Source organism: Theropithecus gelada, chromosome 14 (genome assembly GCF_003255815.1).
Source record: "Theropithecus gelada isolate Dixy chromosome 14, Tgel_1.0, whole genome shotgun sequence".
Lineage (NCBI taxonomy): Eukaryota > Metazoa > Chordata > Mammalia > Primates > Cercopithecidae > Theropithecus > Theropithecus gelada.
The window spans coordinates 6,879,769-6,898,953 of record NC_037682.1 but is presented as its reverse complement, the minus strand read 5'-3'; the positions used below and the strand labels follow the sequence as shown (position 1 = coordinate 6,898,953).

At 60.4% G+C, this 19,185-nt stretch overlaps 2 protein-coding genes across 4 annotated transcripts in view; one reads left to right on the top strand and one right to left on the bottom strand.

The window, feature by feature from the left end:
* Positions 1-1,641: 1,641 nt before the first annotated feature.
* Positions 1,642-14,279, top strand: TCIRG1 (T cell immune regulator 1, ATPase H+ transporting V0 subunit a3). Of its 2 annotated transcripts, none has more exons than XM_025358387.1 (20): positions 1,642-1,737; positions 3,918-4,038; positions 4,397-4,475; positions 5,277-5,497; positions 5,580-5,665; positions 6,022-6,148; positions 6,222-6,304; positions 6,465-6,558; positions 6,750-6,962; positions 7,577-7,721; positions 10,779-10,918; positions 10,993-11,150; positions 11,228-11,318; positions 12,268-12,386; positions 12,470-12,683; positions 13,050-13,175; positions 13,348-13,452; positions 13,523-13,640; positions 13,873-14,050; positions 14,127-14,279. In XM_025358387.1, the coding sequence occupies exons 2-20, from the start codon at positions 3,922-3,924 to the stop codon at positions 14,203-14,205; spliced, it is 2,493 nt and encodes an 830-aa protein (XP_025214172.1). In that variant the 5' UTR covers positions 1,642-1,737; positions 3,918-3,921; the 3' UTR covers positions 14,206-14,279. The 2 variants fall into 2 exon arrangements, with proteins under 2 accessions (XP_025214172.1, XP_025214171.1); XM_025358386.1 differs by having other exon boundaries at positions 12,470-12,824.
* Positions 14,280-16,219: 1,940 nt separating this feature from the next.
* Positions 16,220-19,185, bottom strand: part of CHKA (choline kinase alpha) — a 72,570-nt gene continuing 69,604 nt past the window's right edge. For both annotated transcript variants that reach the window (XM_025357674.1, XM_025357675.1), the window contains one exon: positions 16,220-17,403. In XM_025357674.1, the coding sequence (XP_025213459.1) occupies positions 17,344-17,403 (60 nt within the window). In that variant the 3' untranslated portion in view covers positions 16,220-17,343. The remainder of the gene's footprint in view (positions 17,404-19,185) is intronic.

Here is a 19,185-nt window from a genome sequence, read left to right as displayed (position 1 = left end):
ATGGAGCACACATCCCATAATAAAACTCAGTTACAGACCTTGAACCCCCGTCTTCCATCATTTCCAAAAGTGCTTTTTACAAAGCACTACTTCATAAAAACCTACTTCGAAAGAACAAGTTTCCTCACCCAGTGAGTTTGGGAAATGCTCCAGCTGCTCTCTGCCTGCTGGCAAGTATGGCGTGGTAGACATTCAAGGCTCTGAGAAGGCCTGCAGCAAAAAACCAGCCTCTCCCAGCCCGTTTCCAGGAAGCCTTTTCCCAGGTCTAACACCTGGGCCTTCTTCCTAGGCCAGGCATTGCCATCTAATGCCAAAGTGGCCGGGCCCCTGCTTGGGCCCCACAGCCTGTGGCACTGGGGTGAGAAGTAACTGCAGGAGTCGAGGGGAAGCCTGGAGCCTGGGAAGTGTCCACAGGTCCGGCTCACAGCGCATCTTGGCCACTGATGAAAACAGGCACTCCTTCCAAAAACCAGGCGGGCGTAGGACTCCTGAATCCCTGCAGGTTTAGCTGTTCCCAGACATAACTGCTGTTAGAGCGCAGCGTGGAGCCTGTAGCTGCGCACGGAGCACAGAATAGAATAGAAATTCCAAGCGGGTCAGACTTTCCAGTTCACCGCTGGTTCTCTCCCTTAACCGTGGCCTCCCGGGCACTGCTCTGCTGAGATCGCACCAGAGCTGTCTGGTTGTGTCAGGCCCTGCCCCTGTCAGAACAGGCCTATGACCCCCAACAAGTCCCCCAATTTTCTGAGGAACCACAGCTGAGCTTGGTTGTGACTCAGTTTCCAGGCCCGACTCTGGGGCTCCATTTGTCCACCCCTGCCACAGCCCCTCAGGCCTTTGCTCACTGTATGGGGCTTAGGCATTGCCAGAGCTGAAGGGCCCCTGGCCTCCAGTGGGAATGCCCCAGGCCTGGCCAAAGTGCAGGCAGCTGGATGGCCGTGAGTCCCAGCTTCCAGGCGCTAGGACCTGATGATGCCCATGGTGCTGACCTGGAGCAAGGTCACAGTGACAACCCCCGCTGTGGCTGCCGGTGGAGCTGACAGCTGGCCTCTACCCCAGGGTATCTCCCAGGGCCTGCTCCCAGGGTGCGGGGCCCTGGGCAGAACAAGGCAGCATGGCCTGGCCCTGTGTCCTGCTGCCAGTGAAGCAGGCCCGGAGTGGGGCAGCCATCCACCCAAGGGCCAGCGCGGGGCCTCTCCCGGGTGGTCAAGAGCAGGAAGGTGTAAGCACCGCCTTTCACTGCCGTGCACCCAAGGGAGGGGTCCCGGAGGTGGGAGAGCATCCTGGGGACCCCAGGCCCATGAGCCTGCGAATGTTGGGGTCCCATCAGCCAGAGGCACACAAGCCTCAAAGTGAGAGGAGAGCAGGGTCTCATCCCCTATCCTGAGCTGGGCCTGAGCGGAGCTGCCCCTGCATCAGGGCCAGCACAGACGCGTGCGGTTGGCACTGGTCCGTTATCCGCTCCGTTCTCCAGGTCTCCTCTCCGGGATTAAGCGCCCCACTGAGGACCCGTCCGCGAGGCCACAGCCTGGGCTCAGCCTCCCCCAGGCTTCCCGGACTCCGGTGGAGGCTTGGGCCGGGGGAGGGGCGTCCCTGGCCCCTCCCCGTCGCCCCGCCTGCCCGGAAAGGAGTGAGCGGCGCCGGGCCCCAGGCGGGCGGGAACGCAGCTCTGAGTGCGGCCCGGCGTGCGCGGAGTGGGGCAGCCAGCAGCGGAGCCGCGGCGCGCAGCCCACCCGGGTGAGTGACCCCGCTGGGGTCTGCGGAGCCCCAGCTCTGCCTGCCCACCCTCTTCCCCCGCCCCGGGGAGGGGATCTCGGCGCCCCACCCAGTTGGCTCCGTGAATGCAGCTCAGCCTGCCACCCCGCCGGGTGTCAGGCCTTGGGGGGGCCACGGAGGATCGCCAAGGGAGGAGGAGAAGGGTGGGGTGTTGGCCAACAGAGCCCAGCGTTCCTGGGCCTGGTGTGCGCGGAGCTTTCCCCACTGCATTCTTCCTGGGAGGGAGGGACCCATTCTACGGATGGGGAAGCTGAGGCCGCCCAGCTAGGAAGTGTCAGAGCTGGAGACCAGCTGGGTCTTTTGACTCCAGAGCCGACCCCATTTGGAATGGAGGGGCCGCCAGACCCTCTCCTACTGCCTTCCCGTCATCCGCAGGGGAGGGCGGGGGTGCAGAGAGACCTGGTGGGTTCCTGGAGGAGCCTTATGAGGGGCCAGGAAAGGGGCACAGGGTGAGGAGTGGGCTGGAGCCTAGACCCCAGGGCCGCAGGATGGAGGCATATTCATTTACACCATAAAAGGGGTTGGGTGACCCCTGGCTAGAGTGGGGATCAAGGGGGACAGCGGTAGGGGGTGAGCCAGTGGGGCCTCACATGCCAGGTGCGGGGGTTGATCACGTCCCCACACCCCTCCCCCTGCCCATTATAGGTTGTTCCCCCACCCCCTGGGAAGTGCTGGAAGGAGCCGGGCCATTGGCATAGTGGCTGTGGGAGCCCTGATGGCCCTGAGCCAGGGGTGCCCCCTCCCCGGATCCCCAGAGCTGACTCCCTACACCCCCTTATTTGGCCAGCACAGCCCCAGAGGGAGCCAGGTCAGACCGCAGCCCTCTTCCGAGCTCACCCTTTGTGCTGGGCACATAACGTTGGACTTTACCTCTCCAAGTGTCAGTGGAGTCCTATATAAAACAAAGGTCTAGCGCCCCCTCCCCCAGGATTTCTCCCCCCAGGGATTAGTGGGAGGTCTTGTGGATGAAGGGATTCAGTCGGGGCTCTGGTTATTTTTGTCACCTCCCTAGATCCTGTCTCTGTCAGGGGTGCCACGTCCCATTCACCCAAAGAGGAAGTAGAGGCCCAGAGAGGGTGAGAGACTTGCCCAAGGTCACACAGCCCTGGGCGCCAAGTCCCTCTGCCCTGTGGCCGGGCCTGGTCCTTAGGGATGGAACCCAGGCCCCGCTGCCCCCTGCCCGGCCCGCTTGCAGCCTTGGGCCGTTCACTTAGTGTTCCCTCGTTCCCTCCTTCTCTCCTTTCCCAGGCTGGGGCTGGGGCTGCGGTTCTCTATTTAGAGTTAAGTAAACCAGACCCGGGGGAGGAAGTGACTGGCTGGGCAGGCCCTGGCCAGCCCAGCAGCAGGCGGGGCCCTGACCAGGCCTGTCCCCTCCCCCTAATTTTCGAGCTGAGGAACTGAGTCCCACAGAGGGGCGCCGGGCCCCCAGAGCAGTGGCTTTGGAGCTGGAGGGGCCCCAGCATCCACAGGGCCAGGGCGGGTTGGAGGTGGCCTGGCACTCGCCCTCAGCCTGCATCGGCCTTGAGCAAGTCCCCGGGCCCTTCCCCGCCATTCTGCAGTTTCACTTTTGTTGGTTTCAACACCTGGTAGGCTGCGGCTGCTGCCAGGCAGCCTGGGCCTCAGGGGACGCCCCCCTCCCAGCAGCGGTGCTCCCTGGCCAGTCCCAGGGTACCCAGTGGAGATGCCCACCCCCGCCTCTCAGCGCATGCAGCCCCACAGGGAGCAGGGAGGGCTCCAGCCACCCCGGGGGCAGCCCTGGGCCTGAGTGCCTGGGCCAGTGGGATCCTGTCTAGGGTGAGGGCAGCCTGAGAGGGGGAGGCCAGAGTGAAGGTGGGGGTGGAGCCGGTGTCATTGGGAGATGCTGGAGGTAGGGGCGGGGGTCCCTGTGGGCAGAGCAAGCCAGGAGAGAGCTTGAGGTTGGCCCGAGAGTGGGCTTTGGGGTCTCCCAGTCCCACTGCTTACTTCCTGCGTGACCTCAGCACCACGCCAAGCCTGCCCAGGCCTCAGTTTCCACCTCTGTCAGATGGGGGTGGTAGCAGCAACAGCTTCCAGGATTCAGTGAGTGAAGGTACGCAGATGCCCGTGGTTGGGAACTGTCTGTGGTCCGCCTCTGACTGGCCCCCATCCGTGTCCACCCACAGGACCATGGGCTCCATGTTCCGGAGCGAGGAGGTGGCCCTGGTCCAGCTCTTTCTGCCCACAGCTGCCGCCTACACCTGCGTGAGTCGGCTGGGCGAGCTGGGCCTCGTGGAGTTCAGAGACGTGAGTCGGGTGGGCAGGTGTGGGAAGGGGGCTACTGCCGAGGTTAGCCCGAAGGCCGGTGCAGGATGGGGACCGCCCCCGCATAGGGCCCTGGCCCCGTTTGAACCCCAGCGGCCCCTGCCATGGGCGCTGCTCATGGGAAGCCCGTGGCTAAGGTCCCTGAGTGGGCTCCTCCCCATGCCCTCCCAGGGTGTGGGGTCTGGTCTGTGCTCTGATCGGCCTCTTGTGGCTCCCAGGGTGCTCAGCACCTTTCTGGAGGAGGCAGCTGAGGCCTGAGGAGAGTCAGGCCTGGGCTCTAGGCTGAGAAGCTCCCTGACCCCCTTCCTGAGACACTGACCCCTCCGTGTGGCACCCACAGCTCAACGCCTCGGTGAGCGCCTTCCAGAGACGCTTTGTGGTTGATGTTCGGCGCTGCGAGGAGCTGGAGAAGACCTTCAGTGAGTTGGTCCCAGGCGTACATTCCAGGCACGCTTCCTGGAGGAGGCATGGGCCAAGTTTGATCTGAAAGGAAGAGTCTGGGTTTGCCAGGTGGAAGGCAGAGAAAGGAGGTACACAGCAGGGCCCTGCATGGCCAAGACAGAGCAGCTGAGATCTGTGAAGTGTGCTTGGGAAGGTGGCTGCCTTGTGTGGGCTGAGCAGAGGGCCTAGGGCAGGGCTGGCTGGGGAGACCTTGAATGCAGCGTAAGAGCCCAGGACTTCGTCCTGTGGGCACTGGGGAGCCACAGGGATTTCTAAGTAGGGAAGAGGCACAGACAGAGCTTTCTCCTCCACAGCTGGGCTGGGTCGGTGGGCCCAGGATCTAGGGTTGGGTGCCCCCAATAAGCATGCAAAAGGGACCCCTGCCCTGGGCAACCGCTCTCAGGAAGAGCCTGAGGGGCACCAAGGCAGGGGCATGGAGCAGGCTGGGTTTTGTGTTTGCTGTTGCAGTTCATAGCTTTTCAACAATCAGGCAGACACAGGACTCACGCCAGCTCCGGTCCCAAGCCCTGCAGCGCGAGGGCCAGCCTGTGGGGAGACCTCAGGCCCTCTGCCGAGCAGTGGGGAGGGAGAGCAAGCCCAGACCTGAGCTCGGAGGAAGGGGAGCACAGCTTCTGGATGGAGATTTGGCCAGGATTTTCCGGCCGCCTCTGCCTGGTGAATCCAGCAGCTGGTGGCGGATGGCGTTTGGGGCAGCAGGTGGGGTCCTCAGCTGTTGAGACAACGTCGACTGCACCCCACTCCCGTTCCTCTGTGCCCAGCCTTCCTGCAGGAGGAGGTGCGGCGGGCTGGGCTGGTCCTGCCCCCGCCTGAGGGGAGGTTGCCGGCACCCCCACCCCGGGACCTGCTGCGCATCCAGGAGGAGACAGAGCGCCTGGCCCAGGAGTTGCGGGATGTGCGGGGCAACCAGCAGGCCCTGCGGGCCCAGCTGCACCAGCTGCAGCTCCACGCCGCCGTGCTGGGCCAGGGCCATGGACCCCAGGTCAGCTCCAGCCCAAGCAGGAGACTGGGAGGCTGGGGAGGGGCTGTCTGGCCCAGGGCTCATGGTGCTTCTGGACTCCTAGCTGGCAGCCGCCCACACAGATGGGACCTCAGAGAGGATGCCCCTGCTACAGGCTCCTGGGGGGCCGCATCAGGACCTGAGGGTCAAGTGAGTGAGGGGTTGACCTCTTGTCCTTTCTGGCCAGCCCAGAACCCCTGGCCAGTTGCTGGGCTGGGCCAGGCTGAGCTCCAACTCCTTGTCCAGTGCTCTCCCCTCTGTTCCTGCTCTCAGGCTGCCCCCACCTCCTCCTTCAGGCCTGGAACTTCCCACAGTCCCAAGCCCTGGCCCTGGGGGGGTCCTTCTCTTCTGGCCCTGCCCGGGAGGCCTCCTGCCTTCTGCTGTGGGCAGGGCCAGTGGGCCCAATTGCCCGATTACCCATGCTGGTCAGGGTCCTGCCCCGGGGGCCTGGTGGGGGAGGCAGGGCGGGAGGTTGGAGCAGTCCTGCCCAGCCCCGTGGCCACCAGCTTTGTGGCAGGTGCAGTGGAGCCCCACAAGGCCCCTGCCCTAGAGCGCCTGCTCTGGAGGGCCTGCCGCGGCTTCCTCATCGCCAGCTTCAGGGAGCTGGAGCAGCCGCTGGAGCACCCCGTGACGGTGAGCAGCTGGCCCTGGGCTGGGGGGTCCTGGGCAGAGTGAGACTCCAGAATCAACTGAGCCTGCTCTGCAGGGCGAGCCAGCCATGTGGATGACCTTCCTCATCTCCTACTGGGGAGAGCAGATTGGACAGAAGATCCGCAAGATCACGGACTGGTGAGTCACTGGGAACACCCGCCCCACCGCCCCGCTCCGCAGGCCCCTGCTGTCACCTCCCAGCCTGCCCTGTCACGACTCCTCCCCATGAACTCCCTTCAGACTCAGAGTCTCGTAGCCGGGACCCTCAGGCCCCTCACGCAGCACAACCTCCCTCCAGCTTCCACTGCCACGTCTTCCCGTTTCTGGAGCAGGAGGAGGCCCGCCGCAGAGCCCTGCGGCAGCTGCAGCAGCAGAGCCAGGAGCTGCAGGAGGTGGGTGCCCTGGCCTGGCCTCCCAGAGGTGGGTGCAGGAGGTGGGTGCCCTGGCCTGGCCTCCCAGAGGTGGGTGCAGGAGGTGGGTGCCCTGGCCTGGCCTCCCAGAGGTGGGTGCAGGAGGTGGGTGCTCCCAGCCCAGCCACCCCACCTGCCCGCCCAGCCCCCGCTGACTGCCCACTCTGGCGCAGGTCCTGGGGGAGACAGAGCGGTTCCTGAGCCAGGTGCTGGGCCGGGTGCTGCAGCTGCTACCGCCGGGGCAGGTGCAGGTCCACAAGATGAAGGCTGTGTACCTGGCCCTGAACCAGTGCAGTGTGAGCACCACGCACAAGTGCCTCATTGCCGAGGCCTGGTGCTCCGTGAGAGACCTGCCTGCCCTGCAGGAGGCCCTGCGGGACAGCTCGGTGAGCACGAAGCCGGAGACCTCACTCCCTCCCCACCCGCCCCTCCTACGAGGCCGGGGCATTTCTGCCTTAATTCCAGCCCCCGGCTCCCTGCACCTGGGCTTTGCCCAGGGGCTCCTTCTCCTCCCAGCCTCCTCCACGGCCCACCTCTTCCAGGGAGTCTACCCTGTTGGCCCTGGCCCAACAAGCCCTACCCTGACTTTCCTGAGTCCCTGGAGGCTGACGGGGTAGTTTTAGTCAGAAGCCTCATTTCAATTCAGGCCCCCCTGTGACCTTAGGCCTGCTTATGGTCTGTGGAACCGGTGTGATGCCCCTGCCCCCGGGGGTCACCCACCACGCACAGCAGGTGCTTGCGGGTGAGGCTGGGCTCCTTCTCCTGGGCCGTCCCTAGGAGGCAGCACGCTTGCCTTTCCCAAGCCATTGCCAGTCCATGTGGTGTCTTTGGGCCCCCACCAGGGCATAGCAGGGCCGATGATCTAACTTCAGAGAGAGGGGAAGGGGCTGCTCAGTGAGCCCCCACAGGGCTCTGCATCTCCAGCTGGGCCCGGCTGGGGGTCCTAGGGTCCCTGAAGGCCCCTGCCACTGGTCTGGTCTCTCTCTGTCCTGGTGTCCAGACGGAGGAGGGAGTGAGCGCCGTGGCTCACCGCATCCCCTGCCGGGACATGCCCCCCACGCTCATCCGCACCAACCGCTTCACAGCCAGCTTCCAGGGCATCGTGGACGCCTACGGTGTGGGCCGCTACCAGGAGGTCAACCCCGGTGAGAGCCACGGCGCCCTTACCCGTGTCCTGGGAGGCTCAGCTGCTCCACTGGATGGGTGTGAGCCTGAGCGGGAGGTATCTCCATCCCGGGCCCGGCCTGCCCTCCTGGGATGAGGAGCACGCATCCCGTCACTCTCGAGAGGCTGTTGGGCTCTGCAGCCAGTGTGAGGCTTCATGTCGGCTCCCAGCCAACTCCCCCTTGTTGAGTTTACAAGGGAGCCGCACGGGCTTGTGCAAAGAACAGAGGTTGTGCGGTGGACATGGCCCAGGTTGGAAGCCCATCTCGCCTACTTTGATATGTTTCTTAGCTTCTCTGAGCCTCAGCTGCCTCACCTGCAAAATGGAAATAATAGTGCAAACCTCAGAGGAATGTCAGGAAGCTTAGTGACCATTGGAGACTGCAAGCCAGAGCCAGGGGGCAGCCTGTGGTGTGGTTGGTTTGGTCACATGGTTTTGTTTGTTTGTTTGTTTGTTTTTTGAGATGGAGTCTCATTCTGTGGCCCAGGCTGGAGTGCAGTGGTGTGATCTCGGCTCACTGCAACCTCTGCCTCCCAAGTTCAAGCCATTCTCCTGCCTTAGCCTCCCGAGTAGCTGGGACTACAGGTGCCCATCGCCACGTCCAACTAATTGTTGTTCTTTTAGTGGAGACAGGGTTTCGCTATGTTGGCCAGACTGTCTCGAACTCCTGACCTCAAGTGATCCACCCACCTCAGCCTCTGAAAGTGCTGGGATTACAGGCGTGAGCCACCACTCCTGGCTACACAGTATTTTTTGGTTTTTTGTTTTGTTTTTCTTCCAGAGATGGAGTCTCGCTCTGTCGCCCAGGCTGGGGTTCGGTGGCATGATCTCGGCTCACTGCAATCCCCGCCTCCCAGGTTCCAGTGATTCACCTGCCTCAGCCTCCAGAGTAGTTGGGCAGGTGTGCGCCACCACACCCGGCTAATTTTTGTATTTTTGGTAGAGATGGGCTTTCACCGTGTTGACCAGGCTGGTCACAAACTCCTGACCTCGTGATCCGCCCACCTCAGCCTCCCAAAGTGCTGGGATTACAGGTGTGAGCCACCGCACCTGGCCCTACACAGTGTTTTTATAGAAGTTTGCATTAATGCAGTCTTGGGTCAAGCTGTCCCTGAGACGGACATTCTGGAGTAAGCGGTGGGTTAAGGGAGGTGCTCCCAGTAGAAACCAGTAAGGGATGAGGGCAGGGGTTGGGGGAGCTCTAGTGCTTTCCCTCCACATCCTCCTCCTCCCCATTGGGAGTCCTGAGGCCTGTAGTGCCTGCTCTGTCGTCCAGCTGTGTCCTCCCCTCAGGACGCCACTCCCCAACACAGTGGGCCAGCTGCAGTGTGGCTGGTGCTGTCAGATGAGTGGGGGGGCCCAGTATCCCCCAGTACCACCGATGGGGGCCCGGCCCATAGCGTGGGTGTGACGTGGTGGAGCCCCTATTGGGAGGGGACTTAGACACAGGCCAGGGAGGGGCCCTGCCTCACCCAGTGGGCAAGAGTCAGGGTGCTTGGGCCCCCATGGTGGTATAGGCAGGGCGTGAGTCTGAGGCTCTGTGAACCAAGACCAGGGCTGTGTGGTCCTGGGAGGCTTGCTGCTCCTGCAGGGCCGGGGTCCTGGGGCTGGAGCTGGGCCCCACTCGGATTCCCCTGCACATGGACAGAGGCTGGTGCAGCTAGAGCATCGCCCAGAGGCCCATGGCGGATAGAATGCTGCCAGCTCAAAGCACCAGCCTTTGGGGCAACGTGTTTGCCAGGGAAGCTGTAACGAAGTGTCACAGGCTGGTGGCTTAAGGGGCAGACACAGTCCCACAGTCCTGGAGGCTAGAAGTCCAAGACCAAGGTGTCAGCAGGGGCCGGGCACACTGGCTCATGCCTGTAATCTCAGCACTTTGGGAGGCTGTGGTGGAAGGAGGATCGCTGGAGTCCTGGAGTCCAGGAGTTCGAGACCAGCCTGGGCAACATAGCGAGACCTTGTATCTTAAAAAAATAAAAGATAATGAGGTGTTGTCGGCAGGAGTGGCTCCTTCTGAGGCTGTCCAGGAGGATCCCTTCCTGGCATCTCTCTTGGGCTTGGAGCGGCCATCCTCATCTTCACATGCTGTTCTCCTTCCATGTGGGTCCAAATGTTCCTTTTCGTAAGGATGCTGGGCACACTGGATAGGGCCCACTGTAATGGCCTTATCTTAACCCCGTGACCTCTGTAAGGACCCTGTCTCCAAAGAAGGTCACATCCGGAGTTCCTGGGGGTTGGAACTCCAGTATATCTTTTTTGGGGTCACAATACAGCTCCTGACAGGGTGTGCATGTTGGGGTCCTCCTGCCTCCCATGAGGACTTGTTCCCGTTTTACTGATGGGAAGTCGAGATTTCAGAGCTGGAGCGACCAGCTCGGCCTCCTGGAACTTGCCATGTGCCAGCTGGGGCCACCTGTGGCTCGCTGTCCTCTCTGGCTTCTGTGTGGGGCTCTGGGGAGAGCAACAGCTGAAGCTGCTCCAGCAGCTGGCCGGTGCTGCCCACGGAGACCTTATGAAGTGGCCTGGTGTTACCTCCATTTTACAGATGGGGAAATGGAGGCTCAGAGAGGTTAAGTGACCGGGCCTAGGTCACACAGCTCCTAAGTGGTGGGTTCTTTTTTGTTTTTTTTTTGGAGACAGAATCTCACTCTGTCGCCCAGGCTGGAGTGCAGTGGTGCAAGCTTGGCTCACTGCAACCTCTGCCTCCCGGGTTCAAATGATTCTCCTGCCTCAGCCTCCTGAGTAGCTGGGATTATGGGCACCTGCCACCATGCCCAGCTAATTTTTCTGTTTTTAGTAGAGACAGGGTTTCACCATGTTGGCCAGGCTGGTCTTGAACTCCTGACCTCAGGTGATCCCCCCCACCGTCTCGGCCTCCCAGAGTACTGGGATTATAGGCATGAGCCACCGTGCCCGGCTGCTAAGTGGTGGGTTCTTGACTGCAAGCCAACAGGGCCTCTGTGGCATCTTGGGCTGGGAGACAGATGCTGGTGTGTTTGGGGGTTGCCAGCTCACCCACCATGCCCTCTGCCCACAGCTCCCTACACCATCATCACCTTCCCCTTCCTGTTTGCTGTGATGTTTGGGGATGTGGGCCACGGGCTGCTCATGTTCCTCTTCGCCCTGGCCATGGTGCTTGCGGAGAACCGGCCGGCAGTGAAGGCCGCGCAGAATGAGGTGAGGGGCCGGGCTGGGGTCCTGATGAGGGTAGTGGGGCCAGGCAGCCCCTCACCACACTGCTGCCCCCCCAGATCTGGCAGACTTTCTTCAGGGGCCGCTACCTGCTCCTGCTCATGGGCCTGTTCTCCATCTACACTGGCTTCATCTACAACGAGTGCTTCAGTCGCGCCACCAGCATCTTCCCCTCGGGCTGGAGTGTGGCCGCCATGGCCAACCAGTCTGGCTGGAGGTGAGGCCCGGGCCCCAGCCTGGCCGGGGGCCCCGCAACTCCCACAGCCCTGACCGCCCTGCCCTCCGTTGCCACAGTGATGCATTCCTGGCCCAGCACGCGATGCTTACCCTGGATCCCAACGTCACCGGTGTCTTCCTGGGACCCTACCCCTTTGGCATCGACCCTGTGAGTCCTGGGGTGGAGTGTCCGCGGGTGGTGAAGGCAGCTGGGAGTGGGGGCTGGCGCTCCCCTGGGTTCAGCCCTCCTGCAGTGCCATCGCGGAGCACTCCTGTGTGCCAGGCCCTTTCCTCAGCACAAGAGGCAGACAAGGCTCCTGCCCTGCAGAGCCTGCATCACAGTCCCCTGAGTGTGCAGAGGCAAAGCCAGACCGGACAGGAACCAGTCTCCTGAGTGTGCAGAGGCAAAGCGAGACTGGACAGGAACCAGTCTCCTGAGTGTGCGGAGGCAAAGCCAGACCGGACAGGAACCAGTCTGTAGCTTGCACTGTGCTAAGCACTGTTCCCAACCCTCTGTGAAAGTGATTTTCTTTTTTTTTTCTTTTTTTTTGGGATATGGAGTCTCATTCTGTCACCCAGGCTGGAGTGCAGTGGTGCGATCTCGGCTCACTGCAACCTCTATCTCCCGGGTTCAAGCGATCCCCTGCCTCAGCCTCCTGAGTAGCTGGGATACAGGCACCTGCCACCATGCCCGGCTAATTTCTGTATTTTTAGTAGAGACGGTGTTTCACCATGTTGGCCAGGCTGGTCTCGAACTCCTGACCTCATATGATCTACCTGCTTCAGCCTTTCAAAGTGCTGGGATTACAGGCATGAGCCACCGTGCCCGGCCTGATTTTCTGTTTGAACCTCATCACAACCCCGTGGGCCGCACGTTAGCCGTGTCCTCACCTAAAGAAGAGACTGAGGCACAGAGGCCATGCCCAAGGTCACCCAGGCTGGAGCCGTGGCAGCTGGCCCATCTGTGCTCTGTTGCCCCTCGGTGGGTGGGTGATGGATGAGGCTGCAGGCTCCGAGGGGGAAAACAGGGTGATGAGAGAGAGGGACTCGGGCCGGGGACTTCCTGGCAGTGCTGGCCAGGGAGCCCCTGAGTCCAGCCTGCCCTGCTGCCACCCTAGGTCTGGAGCCTGGCTGCCAACCACTTGAGCTTCCTCAACTCCTTCAAGATGAAGATGTCCGTCATCCTGGGGGTCGTGCACATGGCCTTCGGGGTGGTCCTTGGAATCTTCAACCACGTGTGAGGGCCAAAGCTGCCTGGGGGATGGGAGGCTGGCAGGCCAGAGTGGGCCCCAGTGACCACGCCTCCCTCCTACCTGCCAGGCACTTTGGCCAGAGGCACCGGCTGCTGCTGGAGACGCTGCCGGAGCTCACCTTCCTGCTGGGGCTCTTCGGTTACCTCGTCTTCCTAGTCATCTACAAGTGGCTGTGTGTGTCGGCTGCCAGCGCTGCCTCGGCCCCCAGCATCCTCATCCACTTCATCAACATGTTCCTCTTCTCCCATAGCCCCACCAACCGGCCACTCTACCCCCGGCAGGTGTGCTGTGGCTGGGGGGCCCAGCTCACACAGCCTCATGGGGATCCCATGGTCACTGGGCCACTGGGAGCTGCAGGATCCTCGTCCGAGAAACGGGGATGCGGGCCCCGGGCTGTGCAGACAGGGCCGTCAGAGGTGATGGTGTGCATCTTTAGCAGGTGGCACAAGTGGCGCTGGGAACCTGGGGTCCCTTCCCTCAGGAGTCCTTATGGAGCCAAATCCTCACTCAGTGAGGGCACGGAGCCCCCGGGGGCCCTGAAGGGAGAAGCGGCCACAGGCTCTCTGGGCCCTGTGACTGCTGTGATCCAAGTTCCTGTGCAGGTGTGCACAGCAGGGGTGCCCTGACTCTCGCCCTCTCCCTGGCAGGAGGTGGTCCAGGCCACGCTGGTGGTCCTGGCCTTGGCCATGGTGCCCATCCTGCTGCTTGGCACACCCCTGCACCTGCTGCGCCGCCACCGCCCCCACCTGCGGAGGAGGCCCGCTGGCCGACAGGTGGGACCGGGCCTAAGGTGTGGGGGGCTGCTTGGGAGGAGAGGCCACTGTCCGGTGTGTACCTGACTCCCCACTTCCTCACAGGCTCCTAAGTGGCCAGGAGCAGGCCTGGTGGGTGGCAGGGGCCCTCCTGAGGCTGGAGCGCTCCCAACACTGCCTGCTCGTTCCCCAGGAGGAAGACAAGGCTGGGTTGCTGGACCTGCCTGATGCATCTGTGAATGGCTGGAGCTCCGATGAGGAAAAGGCAGGGGGCCTGGATAATGAAGAGGAGGCTGAGGTGGGTGCGGTGCCTTCCTGGGGGTGGGACGGGTGAGGCCCCGCTGGCCCTCACTGCACCCGCCCCGCAGCTCGTCCCCTCCGAGGTGTTCATGCACCAGGCCATCCACACCATCGAGTTCTGCCTGGGCTGCGTCTCCAACACCGCATCCTACCTGCGCCTGTGGGCCCTGAGCCTGGCCCACGCCCGTGAGTGACCTGGCCACCGATGGCCAGCCCCAGCTCCTGGCTTCTCACTTACGGCTGCTGGCTGGGCGGGTTTCTTTTCTCTGGGCCTCAGTTTCCCCTCTGTAAAGTGGGACTGTCCAAGGAGGTCCCTCGCTGGCTCCCCGTGCAGGGAGGGCTTCAGGCTGCGGCAGGTAGGTTGGGCGCTGGCAGGCCCCCACTTGCCGTTGGCCCCCACTGTCTCCTTTGCTCGCAGAGCTGTCCGAGGTTCTGTGGGCCATGGTGATGAGCATAGGCCTGGGCCTGGGCCGGGAGGTTGGCGTGGCGGCTGTGGTGCTGGTCCCCATCTTTGCCGCCTTTGCTGTGATGACCGTGGCCATCCTGCTGGTGATGGAGGGGCTCTCGGCCTTCCTGCACGCCCTGCGGCTGCACTGGTGAGCAACCACCCTGTGGCCTGGGCTGCTCGAGGTGGGAGTTCCCCTCACCAACCCCTCCTCTTCTCACCCCCAGGGTGGAATTCCAGAACAAGTTCTACTCCGGCACAGGCTACAAGCTGAGTCCCTTCACCTTCGCTGCCACAGATGACTAGGGCCCACTGCAGGTCCTGCCAGACCTCCGTCCTGACCTCTGAGGCGGGAGAGGAATAAAGAGGGTCCACCCTGGGGAGTGATGCCTCGTCTCTTCCCTCCTTTCTAGCTGAGGCAGGTGGCAGGGTAGAAGGCATGGTGTAGGATCTGGGACCTCAGAAAGTCGAGGCCAGGACCTGCAGATCTGCAATGTCAGACTCTTGGGGTGAAAAGGGGCAGAGAAGGGCCAAGGAGGGATGTTTCCAGCACATTCTAACTTGGAGTGAGCAAATGTATTCCCAGGCCGGGTTAGTGTGCAACTGGCTGTGAGCGGGTGTTTGGGTTACTGTCTGTTGGGAGTGGTGCCAATATCCATGCCCTGGTGCCGGGCCTCAGGGGGCTGGAAGTACAGAGCAGTCTGGGGCACCTGAGTCCCGGTCCATGCTCCAGGCAGGGCTATGGTGTCACACGCCCAAGGCCACATGCCTGCCAGGAAGGGCAGAGGCTGTCCCGAGCAGCAGACATTACCCCAGGCCCCGGGGGTCAGAACAGGGGCTGAGCCTGACTCCAAGCCCAGCCTCCCCTCACTGAGGCTACAGTCTTCCTGACCCCTCCCCGGTGCTCCTTCCTGCGTTGCTGGCAGGACGGGGGTGGCTTTCTGCAGTCTCCTCTGGCCTGGGTCCCACCCCTGTTGGGAGGCAGAGCCAGTGCTTCCCAGAAGCCAACAAGCTGCAAAGTGGTTCTTCCCACAGCTGTGGCTGTGGCCAGCTGCTGGGAGGAGCCTGTCCATTGGCTCCTGGACTGCCTTGCTCAGGACCTCCGGATGCCAGGGGTGGTATCAGGGCCTCTGAGGTAATTCTACATGCCGAGCAGACTCAGCTTAGAGAAACGGTGCCGTGGTGCTGGGGTAGGAACAGAGGAGGCTAAATGAAGGACTCCGGAGAGCTGCAGGTGGATCTGGACCAAATCCAGAACCCAACGCCTCACTCCCTCCTGGAGAGGGAGCTGGGCAGAGACTTGGGGCAGGCAGTGAGGTGGGGATAGGTGAGCAGCACTTGTGGCGACTGGCCCCAGTGTGATTTAGGAGGGGTGTGGTGTGGGATCCCAGGGAGATGACCAGTCAGCCCTGCCCTGGCTTTGACATGGGGGTACCTGGCAGTGGTGGCTAGAGAAGTCTAGTTTGCCATGAGAATGGCACATAAAAAGGCACTGGGGTGGGCACCTCTGGGGCATGGAGGTCACTGGGAGACACAGGGATGGAGTGGGTCACCTGCGTGGAAGACTCGGCAGTGAACAGCACAGGCCCGAGCCCATCCCTGTCCACGTGAGCTTATGGCCTGATGCAGAGACCACCAGGGGCTCCAGGAAAGTTAAGGTGCATGGAGAGAAACGATGGGCCAGGGCCGGGCCCAGGGTGGTTTAGGGAACACCGGTGTCTTGGGTAGAATAGCAAGGCCTGAGATTGTAACTGAGCTGACAGCAGGGCAAAGTGAAGGAGCCCAGTATTGGAAGATCGGCTCCAAATGTATCTCTGCAAGGAGACTGCAAGTGAGCTCGTGTGTGAAGGACCAGGCAGAGGTGAGGGCTAAGTGAGGCCAGCAGTGGCCTGGGCACAGGAAGATGGTGAGTGAGAAGCCACCAGAGCTCCTATGCAGGAGTGCACCACTGCTGTTCAATTCAGTTTGGCTTCACCTGTTTAAAACTGTAACTCTCTAGAAGGGTGAATAGTGAAAGCCTCCCTCCTGCCCCTGCCCAGCCACTCAGTGTCCGCAGGCACCAGCGCTGCTCCCAGTCTCCAACGTCCTCCAGGGCTCTTCATTTCTCGGCTAGAAGCAGGGAAACCAGAGTATGACGGGGAAGAAGAGGAGGTGGAGGAGGGCTGATGGGGTCACACGCTGCTGGGATGCCAGCTGAGAGCAGTGGGGCACTGCTGAGCTGAGGGACTGGGTGGGTGCAGATGGAGCCGTCCATGGGCTCCTTCAGGTACCAGGAGCCCTCCCTGAGATTTAGGACACATCCAAGGGTGACAGCTTGAGGTTGGGTTTTTATTATTTTATTTGTATAGTACAATCTCTGTGGTAGCAGAAATATATGCACAAAAAACAATTCAAATAAGAGTTCAGAGTAAAAAAAGTCAGCTAAGACTGTATCCCGCGGGACATTTCATATATATAGATTTCACAGCTACACTCAATCCACGCCGTTCACCACATAGAGGCTGCTGTCTCCCACAAGAATGATGTCAGGGACATCGGGAAAGGTAAGGGCCGGGAAACTGAGACCTCAGAGAACCCAGGCCAGGGTTTCCCTCACCCAGCCCACTCAACAGGATCCCACACTTCAGGCAGAGCAGAGGGCAGGAGAGGCCCAAAGAGCTGGGTCAATCAGCTGGCTCCCCTGGGAGGAGAGCTGGGAGACAGGGAGGTCCTCACACTGCCCCATGGCCATGCACGGCTGTCTGCACACTCCATCAGGAGGAAGGGCAGGGAGAAGTCACACGCAGTACAGTGAAATTCATCAATGTCACACACGCCCAGCAGGAGGGGAGAGCTGTGCTCCACACGCAGGCGGCAGCAATCCACTGCTCCAGCTTCAGCCATGGGACCAAGAGGATACAGGAGCAGCTTCTGGGGGCCCCAGGCAGAAGCTACCTTGCAGTAGTGACTGGCGACTTCACAGTACATCTCTGCTCACTTGCCGTCCCTTGGGAATGAGCAGCGTCTATAACACATCGCCATCTACAAAAGCCTGCTCACAGTGTTCACCAGCACATTCATGGAAAAAAAAAATTTAAATCAACATTAACCAAAGTACCTGCAAGTAACACTGCTTACTCTTGCTGTTTGCCCTTTCTGACTGGAAACCTTAGCCCCCAAATATGAAACGCCTTCTCTAGATTAAAAGGATTCAGAGATGTTGCACTATTGCACTATATTTCTGCTTCCCAATCTCATTTCTGAGTCCTAGTGAAATTGTAAACAAGAGGTGAAATAAATGTCGCTCCATTTTAATACAGTCTTTAGTATCATAAACATCTGTGTTCAGTAGTGAGCCACCCAAAGCCTCCTGCCACAGGAGCAGTAGTCGAAGCACAGAGGGGACCCCGCTCCGCCGCCTCCCCATGCAGTCCAGTGATGAGGTGGATGGAGTCCTCCCCACAGTCACACCCCAAGCTTCCTCTTCTGGTGGAAATAGGCATCAAACCTTGCTTGGGCGTAGTCCTAGGAGAGAGCAAAGAGAAGCAAGGAATCCTGCTGGCCTGCCCCTGCCCATGTGTCCCCCAAACCCCACCCCTGGCAAGAGCTGACGGCACGGACCCATGAGACCAACAGCACAGGACTGGCCTGTGCAGCAGGGCTGCTCCGCAGGTGCAGGCTCCTCAAGCTCCTGGCCCACCCTGCACACCTTCATTCTCAGGAGGCCTGTTTACAGGCATGGGCCAGCCCAGCCCTGCCTCTCAGGATGGACGTCTCGTCCACACGCTTGGCACTGCTACCATTCATCACCTTGTTAACCTTGGGTGCTGTGGGCACTGGCTGACCGACATAACACACTTTTTAGAGCAAAAGGCCCCTGGGACATAGGCAAGTCTAGAATAGAAGGGGAGAAAAAAGAGGATGCCCGTTGCCTATTTCCCGGGATCTCCTGCAGCATGACTTTTAAGAAAGACACTGAGAGGCAAGGGAGAACACCTGGCTTGGTGTTCTGTTTCTGCCACTGTATTTTTCTGGGTCTCTTCCCTCATCTGTCCATCAGTGAGGACAACACAGTCTCAAAGACCTACTCCTAATCTAAAAGTCTGCAATTCTAGAAGCCAGGAAGATTACAATAACACTTTTTTGAAAAATTAACTCTGAGCTGTAATTTCTACTCTATAAGCATGAGCCCATTTTAAGTGTCCAGTTGGAGGGCTTTCACAGATGCATCCAGCCAGTTCTCCACCACTGCAGTCAGGAGGAGACCTGTGTTTCCAGCATCCCTACAAGCTCCCATGGGCCTCTTGCAGTTGGCCACAGGCAGCCACCGACTCAATTTTTGTCACTATGGATTGGACTTTTCTTTCCTAGAGTAGCACATAAATGCCACCACACAATATGCACCCTCGTGCCTAGCTTCTCAGCGTGATGTCTCTGAGTGGCCCATGCTGTCATGCATTCGTGCCACCTTCCTTTGCACTGCCAAGTGTTCTCAGTACACGGATCTGGCACTGTAGTATCCACGCACCTGCTGACTGGCATTGAGGCTGCTTCCAGTTTGGGACAATTACAAATGAAGCTGCAGGCCAGGCACGGTGGCTCACACCTGTAATCCCAACACTTTGGGAGGCCAAGGCCGGCAGATTACTTGAGGTCAGGAGTTCAAGACCAGCCTGGCCAATATGGAGAAACCCCCTCTACTAAAAATACAAAAATTAGCTGGGTGCAGTGGCGCACGCCTGTAATCCCAGCTACTCAGGAGGCTGAGGCAGGAGAATGGCTTGAACCCAGGAGGCAGAGGTTGCAGTGAGGCAAGATTGGGCCACTGCACTCCTGCCTGGGCAACAGAGTGAGACTCTGTCTCAAAAACAAACAAACAAATGAAGTTGCTATGAGCGTTTGAGTGCAAGTCTTGGTGTGGAATCTGTTTTCATTTGTTCTGGAAAAATTCCCCAGGAGGGCTGCTGGCTGGTCTAACGCATGCATCTTCACGCCGGCTGTCGCAGACTGCATTCTCAGCAGCAGTGCACACGCATTCCCATTGCTCTATCTGCTCGCCAACATTTGAGACTGTCAGTTCTTTCAAGTTTTAGCCATCACTGTGGGTGTGTAGGGTATCGCAATGAGGCTTTGATTCATATTTCTTTAACGACTAATTATATGAAACACATGAAAAGATTCTTACTGGCCACGTGTTTCTCTTAAGTGTCCAAATCTTCTATCCATTTATAAAGCAGGCTGAGACCGGGTGTGGTGGCTCACGCCTGTTTTCCCAGTACTTTGGGAGGCCAAGGTGGGCGGATCACC